The 13189-nt window shown below is 42.3% G+C and overlaps 1 protein-coding gene across 3 annotated transcripts in view; it reads right to left on the reverse strand.

Moving 5' to 3' along the window:
• Positions 1 to 13189, reverse strand: part of MYLK (myosin light chain kinase) — a 383637-nt gene that overhangs the window by 53070 nt on the left and 317378 nt on the right. For all 3 annotated transcript variants that reach the window (XM_083153527.1, XM_083153528.1, XM_083153529.1), the window contains exon 10: positions 11446 to 11663. In XM_083153527.1, coding sequence (XP_083009653.1) covers positions 11446 to 11663 — 218 coding nt within the window. The remainder of the gene's footprint in view (positions 1 to 11445; positions 11664 to 13189) is intronic.

The raw sequence follows: 13189 nt of genomic DNA on the forward strand, positions 1-13189 counted from the left end.
GTGACAGCCCAGTCGTAAGGGCGATGAGGCGGCAGAACTTCAGCCTCTTTTTTCGAGAATACATCAGAAAAAGAGGAGTATTGAGGTGGAAGGATGAGGTCCGGACTACCCACCTTAGCGGCATTTACAGGAAGATGAAGACAAGAGGAAAACCATTCACCACCCCACTGTAAAATCTCTCCTGTCCGCCAATCTAAACTGGGGTTATGTTTACGTAGCCAAGGTAACCCCAAAACTATGGGAGCTGATGGACTCTGAACCACATAAAATGTTAACTGCTCAGAATGTGAACAGCCAATGTCTAAGTTAAGGGGTACAGTGTGATGGGACACTGTGCCATTAGACAAAAGGCTGCCATCCAGACCAAAGACAGACAATAGTGAAGGAAGGGGAACCAAGGGTATAACATGATCTTTAACAAATTGTGAATCAATAAAATTCCCTGCTGCCCCACTATCCACAAAGGCCTGGGACTCCCAGCGTTGTACCCCCAAACTCAGAAAGACAACAATCAATAAATCATTTTTGGGAGAAAAACAAGAATGGCCCGAGAGGATTCCTCTAGGCCTTGGCGTTTTCCCGGATGCTCTGGACAAGCACCTACAAGATGACCTTTGCCCCTGCATTACAAGCAGAGACCCTGAGAGCTCTCCTGGTTTGAAAGGCGAGTTGCCCCAATTTGCATGGGTTCATCCCCCTCTACCAGAATGTCTCCGACCGTACCAAGACAAGGTACGGATGGCAGCTCACGCTCAGAGCGCCTCTCCCGGATACGCCTATCAATACGAATCGCCAGCTGCATTAAATCATCCAAAGAAGCCAGCGCCGGATACTGCACCAGAGAATCCTTGATCTGGTCTGCGAGGCCAAGACGGAATTGACTCTGCTGTGCCGGATCATTCCAGGCAGTATCATTCACATATCTGCGAAATTCAGAGCATGCCATGCGACGACCTTGTTTAAGTGCCCTGAGATGGGCCTCAGCAGAAGCCGCCTTATCTGGGTCGTCATATACTGTAAAACCCCTAGTGCTCAAAAAAATGCATCCACAGTTCTAAGCTCTGGACTATCTGCCCCGAGACCAAAAGCCCAGGTCTGGGGATCCTCCTGGAGCAAGGAAATCACTACGCCAACTCTCTGGATCTCTGAGCCGGAGGAAACAGGACGGAGCTTAAAGTAAAGTTTACAACTTTCCCGAAAGTTAAAAAACTGTCTATGGTCACCAGAAAAATGATCGGGTAAATTTACCTTGGGCTCATTTACTTGAGAGGGACTAACCGAAGGGGGCCTTCTGACCTCCTCCTGAATCTCTACCCGCAGGGATAACTCAACCATCAGCTGAGTAAGGATATGGGATTGATAAGGGGGAGTCAGGGGAGGAGGGAGTCAAGGGTCCGCACACACTTTTTCTGAAACTATAGCCCTAGTGTAATGGTAGGGATTGATCTTCTATCGCCTTTATTGGGTGTGATTTGTGGCGATGGGTGCTATCCAGGCAATGTGGTCAAGACAAAAACTGGAAAGAGAAAGAATTGCACGATTGGATCTCCATCTTGGGCTTGTGAAAATTTTTCAAGAATTAAATTCTTAATTCTTGAAAAATGTTCACAAGCCCAAGAAGGAGATCACCCTGCGAGATCATATATATTAAAAAATCTACGCAGGACAATTTTCTCTCTTCATTTTAGTTCTAAATATCATTAAAAGTTACATTTTAAATATCTTTGAGAATACTCCCTCTCCTCAAATATTTTCTTCCTTGGTGTGCATCCAATCGTGAAATTCTTTCTCTTTCCAGTTTTTGAGTAAGGAGATGGACCTGGTCAGCTAGGACCTGTGACGGACTCCCAGTACTGGAGTCCATGATGGCAGGGAAGCACAAAAGGTAAAATGACAGTGATACCCTGCGATAACTCTTTTATGTCCGGTTATAATGTAAGGCCTCGTGGAAGTGGAACCGTGCCTGATGTCTGGGTCTGAGGTATAGGAACCTAACCTGCCCTCTAGCTCTGTTGCCCCGGCCTAGCGTCGGTGAGCCCGTGCGGTGCTAGGCTTCACCTTTAACCACCCCGGCTGTAAGGGCGAATTAGGTCTGCCCAGACTCCGTTGCAGTCAGGTCTTGTGGTGAGACATCGGGTTCACAGAGACGGACCAGGTACAAAAGGATAACCTAACTTACCCCGAAGGGCAGGCCGGAATCCAACTGGTGGGACCCAGGTGGAGAGTGCTAACCCAGGTGTGTCTGCAGGTACAAGGGGAGAACACTAACCCGTATGAACCAATATAAGCGCAACAATGCACAGAGGTCGAATATAAGAAAATATAATACCAACAAGGCTAAAGGGTGACTCCAATATACGAATAATGAAATATAAACACTGCAGGGAGATCCCTGACTTATCTGGATGGATGACAAGGATCGCAGAAGAAGTACAGGGACACAGCTGACAGGCACCGGAAACCAGGAACGGCGAAGACGCTGGCTGACACAAGGTTCAGGAACCGGGAACACTCTACGGCAGGAAAACCTCCAACGGAACTATAACCGGCGTCTGTGGCCAGCAGACGCCAGCCTTATATTCAAAAACACCGTCCTGCGGCGTGTGACGTCAGCCGCCGTCGGGGAAACAAGCACCCCCACCAGGACTCGGGGAGAAGCCGGGAGGCGTGCAGTCTGGCGCCTAACAATATTCTTTTAGCCTGATTAAAATACTGTGAGAGGTACTGTATCGAAACTTTGCCTGCATAAATATGCCTGCATAAATAAGTTGCTGAGCGTATCTTTATGGAGTGCCGCACCAACAGACATCTGCATTTCTCTATCTGTGAGGGCACCCACTGATTGCTGCTACTAAAGAGGCTGTGAAGGACCTACTGCTTTTAATATATATATATATGTATAGATATATATATCTAGTGTCTGTATGTCATTAAAACACTGCCATCTGTGAAACTGCAAACCTTTCTCTCTCACACAGAGGCAATCATGTACGATTGGCTGCCTTACTAACTTTTAAAGTATTCGCTTCAACTGAGCTTTCTAGTGTGTGTGTATGTATGTATGTATGTATGTATGTGTATATATATATATATATATATATATATATATATATATATATATATATATATATATATATATATATATATAAACAGTAATGCCCGGCACTCCACATAAAGGTATCCAACTTGTGCGGTGCTCTGATTCCCGATGAAGGATATGCAGAAAAATACAGGTAGATACAGGCACTCACAACATGCAGCGAATTGCAATGAGAAATAATAAATCCCACACGGGTATGCTTTGCCAACGTTTCGGGTCTCTGACCCTTTATCAAGACATAAATAAAGTGAAGACAGTACTTACATTTATAGCAGAATACATGTGACAAACACCACGTGAATGATCAAAGAAAAAACTCCCTGTAAGTGCGCCTTCCACGGAGCTCCGTGACGTCATCAGAGCTGGAGGCGAAAGTGTGGGAGATAGTGCTACCAAACAATCTGTGAAACATAACAAGATACATTTAGTACATGACAGTTTAAAAACACCAACACAGGGAAGTCTCTATCAAGACTTAAAATAGAAATGCAGTACATGATAAACTGTATCAATAATGTTTGCGCCGTTCATAGTGCTAACGGCCAAAGCATTGAGAAAATGGGCAATTAATTAAAGTAAATTGCTATCAATCAATAATGTAATCAGCAATGCGTCAATTTCTAAACAAGCCAGTGACATGAGTACCAGGAAGCAAGGTCGACATGGTCACGTCTACACCTCTAATCAACATAGCTTAAACAGATGTGCTTAATGCTGTTGTGAAAACATACAGTGAAGGCAGGACAGCTACATGAATGGGGGGGAAAAACAGGTTGATCTCAAGGTTGCAGTTTACACAAATGGTCGACATGCTAAATCATTGCACTTTTTTAGTGGTGTTGAGCAGCAAAAGTGCTACTACGAGAGTCGGGGGAACAACCTACTGACAGGAACCACTCAACTCGGCAACAATGTTATAAAAAACAATTTAGTAGTAACTGTTCATTAAGCCCCAAGGGTTGGACAGTTTGCAACTTAAAAATCCAATGCACTTCCAGCCTGAGCAAAGGTTTGTCGCGGTCTCCTCCTCTAAGGGAGAGTGGGATGCTGTCTATCATTTTATACCTCATAGAGGGTAATGTGTGCTTATGAGTTTTTAAATGTCGGGCAACAGGCTGTTCGGAACCCTTACCTTCTAGAGCTGCTCTAATAGAGGCTCTGTGGTTTGCTATTCTCTCCTTGAACTGTGTGATCGTTTTCCCAACGTACAGTAAGCCACACGGGCATTTTATGTAATAGATTACGTATTTGCTGGAACATGTTAATGGGAAACGGATTCTGAATTTCTCACCAGTTCTGGGGTGAAAAAAGTAGTCCCCTGTTTCTAGATTGGAGCAAGTTATGCACCCAAGACACCTTCTGGTAAGAAAGTGCTCCTTGGGTTTGTCAGCGAAATTGCTGATATCATTGTGCACTATGTGATCTTTTATATTCTTACCCCGTCTAAATGACGGCAGGAAATTACTATCTTGTAGCGCTGGAAGGGATTTATTGGTGGCAATAACTGGCCAGATTTGTCTAGCCGATTTCATCAGTGTCTGACTGTGAGTGGTGTATTTTTGGGTCCATACTATTTTGTCAGCCGTGTTTTTGTTTGAGGTGGTGTTGAGGATGGTACATCTGTCTAGATTGAGCACTTAGTTTTTGTGTTTTTGAGAAGTTTGTAAGGATAGCCTCTTTTGAGGAAATCTAATAACATAAGGTCAATCTCAGATTCAGCATCTTCCTTCCTGCTGCTAATTCTCATGGCAAGTAAGAACTGTAACTAGGGGAGACCCCATTTCAGGGAAGGAGGATGGTGGCTGGTGCTGAGCAAGATGGTGTTACGGTCTGGGTTTCTTAAAAAGTGTGGTTATCAACTTGTGCTCACTATTAAAGGTTATTTTAACATCTAGAAAATTTACAGAGGTGGCACTGCAAGTATAGGTGAACTTAATGGAAGGGTCACTGCTGTTGGCCAGACGCATGAGCTGATGGAATTTCTCTTCACTGTCACCCCAGATGAGAAAAATGTAATCTATGTAGCAGTAAAATTTAATTAGTGATCCTGAAATCACAGGGTCCGATAGGAAGATGTCCCTCTCTACCTGGTGCATGAAAATATTCGCTAGACTAGGCGCGACACATGACCCCATAGCGACCCTGGAGCATTGCAAGTAAAAATGATTATCAAATATGAAATAGTTACGTGATAATGTCAAGTCCAAAAGTCCAATGAAGAACTGGGTGTCTGGGCCACTGTAGAGGTCACTTGCCTCCACAGCCCTTTGCACCGCTGCCAGACCTCTTTGGTGCGGAATTGATGTATACGGAGATACGACATCTACTGTACATAACAGGCAATTAGCTGGAAGGTCTGTTAGAGTCATTAAGTTGCGCAGGAACTTGTTCGTATCTTTTAAGTAGGTTGACTGATGCTGTACGATTGGCTGAAGAAATAGATCTAAGAATATGGCAATGGTGTAGAATAAAGAGTCTCTGGCTGAAATAATAGGCCTGCCCGGCGGTTTCTCTGGATCCTTGTGGATTTTGGGAATGGTATATAGGAGGGGGACCTTTTGGATGTATTGAGGTTAAAGCGTCTCTTATTTTCTGCGGGATTATTGATGATTTTACAGCATCATCCAGGTAACTATCAAGTTCTGCTTTAAAGATAGAGGTGGGATCTTCACGTAGAGGTCTGTAGATGTCCTGGTCATCTAGCTGGCGGTATATCTCCGCTTTGTAGTCGCTTGTGTTCTGTATCACCAACGCACCCCCTTTGTCCACGGTGCGGATAACAATGTCAGTGTAGCTAAACAGTCAGTTTGACCCGAAATCCAACAACCTTGCCATCAGGATTTCACAGATCATATGGAGAATCTTATCACCAACCGCCCCCCTCAAAATGAGTCCATCCCGCACAACTTATCTGCCGATGAGAAGCAGGCTCTGAAGAACTTAAGCAGCTACACTGACATTGTTATCCGCACCGCGGACAAAGGGTGATAAAGTTGGTGATACAGAACACAAGCGACTACAAAGCGGAGATATACCACCAGCTAGATGACCAGGACATCTACAGACCTCTACGCGAAGATCCCACCTCTATCTTTAAAGCAGAACTTGATAGTTACCTGGATGATGCTGTAAAATCATCAATAATCCCGCAGAAAATAAGAGACGCTTTAATCTCAATACATCCGAAGGTCCCCCTCCTATATACCATCACCAAAATCCACAAGGATCCAGAGAAACCGCCGGGCAGGCCTATTATTTCAGCCAGAGACTCTTTATTCTACACCATTGCCCAATTCTTAGATCTATTTCTTCAGCCAATCGTACAGCATCAGTCAACCTACTTAAAAGATACAAACACTTTCCTGTGCAACTTAATGACTCTAACAGACCTTCCAGCTAATTGCCTGTTATGTACAGTAGATGTCGTATCTCTGTATACATCAATTCTGCACCAAAGAGGCCTGGCAGCGGTGCAAAGGGCTGTGGAGGCAAGTGACCTCTACAGTGGCCCAGACACCCAGTTCTTCATTGGACTTTTGGACTTGGCATTATCACGTAACTATTTCTTATTTGATAATCATTTTTACTTGCAATGCTCCGGGGTCGCTATGGGGTCATGTGTCGCGCATAGTCTAGCGAATATTTTCATGCACCAGGTAGAGAGGGACATCTTCCTATCTGACCCTGTGATTTCAGGATCACTAATTAAATTTTACAGCTACATAGATGAAATTTTTCTCATCTGGGGTGACAGTGAACAGAAATTCCATCAGCTCATGCGTCTGGCCAACAGCAGTGACCCTTCCATTAAGTTCACCTATACTTGCAGTGCCACCTCCGTAAATTTTCTAGATGTTAAAATAACCTTTAATAGTGAGCACAAGTTGATAACTACACTTTTTAAGCAACCCAGACCGTAACACCATCTTGCTCAGCACCAGCCACCATCCTCCTTCCCTGAAATGGGGTCTCCCCTATTCACAGTTCTTACGTGCCATGAGAATTAGCAGCAGGAAGGAAGATGCTGAATCTGAGATTGACCTTATGTTATTAGATTTCCTCAAAAGAGGCTATCCTTACAAACTTCTCAAAAACACAAAAAACAAAGTGCTCAATCTAGACAGATGTACCATCCTCAACACCACCTCAAACAAAAACACGGCTGACAAAATAGTGTGGACCCAAAAATACACCACTCACAGTCAGACACTGATGAAATCGGCTAGACAAATCTGGCCAGTTATTGCCACCAATAAATCCCTTCCAGCGCTACAAGATAGTAATTTCCTGCCGTCATTTAGACGGGGTAAGAATATAAAAGATCACATAGTGCACAATGATATCAGCAATTTCGCTGACAAACCCAAGGAGCACTTTCTTACCAGAAGGTGTCTTGGGTGCATAACTTGCTCCAATCTAGAAACAGGGGACTACTTTTTTCACCCCAGAACTGGTGAGAAATTCAGAATCCGTTTCCCATTAACATGTTCCAGCAAATATGTAATCTATTACATAAAATGCCCGTGCGGCTTACTGTACGTTGGGAAAACGATCACACAGTTCAAGGAGAGAATAGCAAACCACAGAGCGTCTATTAGAGCAGCTCTAGAAGGTAAGGGTTCCGAACAGCCTGTTGCCCGACATTTTAAAACTCATAAGCACACATTATCCTCTATGAGGTATAAAATGATAGACAGCATCCCACTCTCCCTTAGAGGAGGAGACCGCGACAAAGCTTTGCTCAGGCTGGAAGCACATTGGATTTTTAAGTTGCAAACTGTCCAACCCTTGGGGCTTAATGAACAGTTACTACTAAATTGTTTTTTATAACATTGTTGCCGAGTTGAATGGTTCCTGTCAGTAGGTTGTTCCCCCGACTCTCGTAGTAGCACTTTTGCTGCTCAACACCACTAAAAAAGTGCAATGATTTAGCATGTCGACCATTTGTGTAAACTGCAACCTTAATATCCACCTGTTTTTCCCCCCCATTCATGTAGCTGTCCTGCCTTCACTGTATGTTTTCACAACAGCATTAAGCACATCTGTTTAAGCTATGTTGACTGGAGGTGTAGACGTGACCATGTCGACCTTGCTTCCTGGTACTCATGTCACTGGCTTGTTTAGAAATTGACGCATTGCTGATTACATTATTGATTGATAGCAATTTACTTTAATTAATTGCCCATTTTCTCAATGCGTTGGCCGTTAGCACTATGAACGGCGCAAACATTATTGATACAGTTTATCATGTACTGCATTTCTATTTTAAGTCTTGATAGAGACTTCCCTGTGTTGGTGTTTTTAAACTGTCATGTACTAAATGTATCTTGTTATGTTTCACAGATTGTTTGGTAGCACTATCTCCCACACTTTCGCCTCCAGCTCTGACAGCACTGGACAGTGCCGATGCGCTATGATGACGTTACGGAGCTCCGTGGAAGGCGCACTTACAGGGAGTTTTTTCTTTGATCAGTCACAGGGTGTTTGTCACATGTATTCTGCTATAAATGTAAGTACTGTCTTCACTTTATTTATGTCTTGATAAAGGGTCAGAGACCCGAAACGTTGGCAAAGCATACCCGTGTGGGATTTATTATTTCTCACTGCAATTCGCTGCATGTTGTGAGTGCCTGCATCTACCTGTATTTTATATATATATATATATATATATATATATATATATATATATATATATATATATATATAGAAAAAAGAGGGTACCCCTTCAATGCGCTGATTTCAGATAAGTTATCTGGGCAGCAACTCTGTTAAGTCCCCTCTGTTAGTAGGGGAAGAGTGGGAATCGATAGATACAATGGACAGAGTGCGCCAATATCTTAACTTTCCACCACCAATGTACAGACAATGTACAAAAAATGTACAAAAAATGTAATGACACTTATCACAATTTTCAGTGATTTAATACATAATAAAAAAAAGATCAAAAGTTTTTGTTTGAAGTTTGAGTCATGAAAAGGGTGTTTCAATGTACCGTGTGAAAATGACTCAAACTTTAAACAAAAACTTTTTATCTTTTTTTATTATGTATTAAATCACTGAAAATTGTGATAACTGTCATTACATTTTTTGTACATTGTCTGTACATTGGTGGTGGAAAGTTAAGATATTGGCGCACTCTGTCCTTTGTATATATATATATATATATATATATATATATATATATATATATATATACATATACATATACATATACATACATACATACATACATACATACATACTTACATACTTCTCTGGAGCGGACTCTTTACCTACTAAATATCTGCATCTGATGTTTTGCAAACATAAAGAGTTAAGGGGAAAAAAATTCTCATAGTCAGTTTATCTAAGATTAAATTTAATTGAGCTACTAAACAGACCAAAAAAGGGCAGAAATCAAATCCCATTACTTAAGGAAGAATTTCCAACCATAATAACAGCCCTAATGAGCACCAGAGCACAGTCGGAATGGGATCACTAAGCGGATCAGTCTTTGAATGAAGATGGGATCTCTGCTTAGATTATACTTTTGTTTATGCGACTGCTGAGTGGAAGTATATGGTCTATTAAACAGTTTTGAACTCAATATCGGAATTAGTGTATGTGTGTGTGTTCTGTAGGTGATGTGCTCAGCTGAATATAACTGGTAAAGTTTATTCCCAAGTATGAACTTTACCAGTCATCTAATACCCCTTTCACATCGTAAATACTGGGTCGCACCTGGGATCCATCCATTCCGGGAGTGACCCGCCATTTGCTCTGTGTGCTGCTCTCAGCATCATTCAGGGGGCAGGGCGGAGGCGCATCTGGCGGGGGAGGAGGCAGTACTGAGGTGACATTGCTGCCTCCTGCATATACGTGAACGGGACCCGAGTCACTTAACCCAGGTTACCCGGTCACACTGCCCAGCAACCTGAGTTCAACTAGGGAATAACGCTTCTTTTATCCCGGGTCAGATTGCCTGGTTGCTTGACGGATATTTAACATGGCCCTTTCACACTGATGCTGACGGTAGTTATCTGTGAGGTGAGAAAGGGGTATAAGCTGACAGCTACAGTAACAGAGGAACCCCTCTAAAGTGATAGCAAAAGTAACAAAAGCCTGATGTACTGGGCGAAAATCAGCAGATGTCACTGTATACTGACTGGGAAAATTCCACCAGAAAAAGGGAGCCCCTCTACAAGTTACATTCTAGAGTTCTGAGTACTGAATGAAAGTGGCACTTTGTTTAAACATAATATTTTTACTCTAACTCTGATTTAAGTTCCTTTTCACAAGTTGGAGGTTAACTTCAGGCACCAAATATTAAATTGGATTGTAGCCATGGATTACCAATCCGTAGGTCTAACAACTTTTCCGTTAAGTCTGTCCTGAACTGTGTTATATTGGACACAAATTTGTCAAAAAATGGAGAGGAAATATTCTAGCAAACATTCTCATACTATCAACATACAAAAAGGAGGTCATTCTGGTTGACCCGCAAAGCTGCAAAATTCATAGCTTTGCATGTCATCTAAACACCACCTGCACGAACGCCCCCCCCCCCCCTCACACACCCCTCCCCGAACATCCATTCACAGCCTTGCATACTGGGGCAAAATCATTCGATGGTCAGCGCGAATGATTTTGCAAGTGCTCACAGATCTAAGTCAGTCTCTGCTCACCTTAGATCTGCAGTGCCCTTGTACGGGAAGGGGGCGGGCAGCTGATATCTGGTGTTTTTAGCTGCCTGATTCCCGCATCACGGCCGATTAGCATAGGAATGCCCAGTGTTTTCATGGGGACACCCATGAAACACTGGGTGTCCCCATGGGCGCTACCCCTCGCCGCCGCCCTATGCATTGCTAGGTGCGAATGGGCTGGCGAATAAGCAATTTGCTGCGTCCACATGCACAAAGTGGCTGCACATGAGCATAAAAGTTTATGCGCATGCACAGTTGCTAAACATTGCTCCACTGTGCGAACGGGTAAGGGAGTGAATAAACCAGAATCAGGGTCCAAATGTGTCACAAAGCTATGCATTCTAAAGAAACAACCAGCATAAAATGAGGTCAGAATAATAACATTGGTTTATTTTGGTGACAAATGACTGAATGTGAAGCATAATATCTATCACACACACACACACACACACAGACACACACACACGAAAAACATGTCATAGCTGATAATGGTAATGTGAATATCAAAAGTAATAATATTGTTATTGTTTTTCTTATTATTAATTGTACCAATAATCCTTTGGCAATAGATCACTCTGAAATGCTGAGCAAGCCCAGTTATCTCCTCTAATATGTATTAATACTCACTAAAACGCCATACAAGACAGACAAATATCCACTCACCTAATCTTCTGGCCAGGCCGAAGTCAATTAGTTTAATTTTGGTCCCGGTTTTATTAACACACATAATGTTCTCTGGTTTGAGGTCCAGATGGACAATGCCCTGGTTGTGAATAAACTCCACGCCCTCTGATATCTGCTTCATATATTTGATGACTTCTCTTTCTGTCAGCTCAAAATCTTCATCAATGATCCTTTCGAACAGCTCCCCTCCTGAAACCCTGTAACATGAAACACATCTTAACCAGAGACATCTAGAAACTACAGACATTGTCATACAGTACAAGCAGGGTGACAGGTCCCACACTGACGCAGGAAGCAGCGGAGGGCCATTGATCAAGCTGGAATCATATGCAATCATAGCATGGAAATTACTATGGCGTGACAAGAAATTACATATGAATCACTGAGTATATGCTGCTCATTGTTCACTTTATAACTGTTCATCTTCCTTGGTCCCGACCATTTCAGCATGGGGTCATGAACGAGTCAGAAAAATTTGTTGAATTGTGTGTTCCTTCAGACTCCTCGCATTATTGGCTGAGAGATCTCATGATTCATCGTGCAGCCTTTCTGCCATCCTCTGCCTCCCTGCCATCCCCAAAGCCTTGACAGCTTTAATATATATATATATATATATATATATATATATATATATATATATATATATATATATATATAAATATAAATATAAATAAACACATGCAGGGCAGGGACCCTGAAAAGGATTTTGTCTCTGAAATTATGTAAAGGCCCCCATACACTTGTCCGATTTGGCCTCTTTTTACCCAAATCTAACGGATCAAGCTGAGAAATTTGGTGAAAAGTGGCAAAATCTGAGGTGTTTGACATCTGTTTCAATTCAATGCACAGTCCTGTGTACATCAGATTGGTCAGAGGTTGGACCTGCTGCACGCCCGACCTACAATGCATACTATGCAGAAGGACCGCATTTGATATATCGTTTGTCATATAGTGTATAAGAAATCACATAGTATATGGGGGCTTAAGAAATTATGGGCAGATGTATTAAGCCTGGCCAAGAGATAAACTGGATATAAAGTGGAAGGAGATAACGCACCAGCCAATCAGCTGTGTTTGAAATGTGATGGTTGGGAGTTGATTGGCTGGTTCATTATCTCCTTCCACTTTATCTCCAGTTTATCTCTTCACCAGGCTTAATACATCTGCCCCTATGGGGGTTATTCTGGTTCACCCCTTCTGGCAAATTATTTCTTAGATGACAAAACCATGTGCACTGCAGGGGGGCAGATGTAAAATGCGCAGATATAATTATATTTGGTGGGGTTTTACTTCAAAGTGAGATCTATATTGCAGTGTAAAAATAAAGCAGTCAGTATTTTCCCTGCACAGAAACAAAAATATTTAACTCTTTCTTTATATGCAAGGAGCACTGCATGGTAAAGTCACATCCGTGCATGCTTCTTCAAACAAGCTGCCCAAAAGATGTATTATTTGATTTATGGTTGTATTTGCAGAAACAAAGCTTGATAAATATGTTAGTGTTGTAGTGGTGCCTATGGAATGTCCTGCTGTGTTTGGTTGATGGTGCATTGATTCATACATGTGCGTTCTACCATGTTTTTCAGATCTATTTGAGCAAACTCTACTGTGTTTTGTGTTTCTTAAATTACTGATATGCATTTTACATCTGAGAATGCTATCTTGAAATAACTTGAATGATAGTACACTTACTGAACCTATACATTGGAAGAAAGACATACTA

This window comes from Crinia signifera, chromosome 7 (genome assembly GCF_055691185.1).
Source record: "Crinia signifera chromosome 7, ASM5569118v1, whole genome shotgun sequence".
Lineage (NCBI taxonomy): Eukaryota > Metazoa > Chordata > Amphibia > Anura > Myobatrachidae > Crinia > Crinia signifera.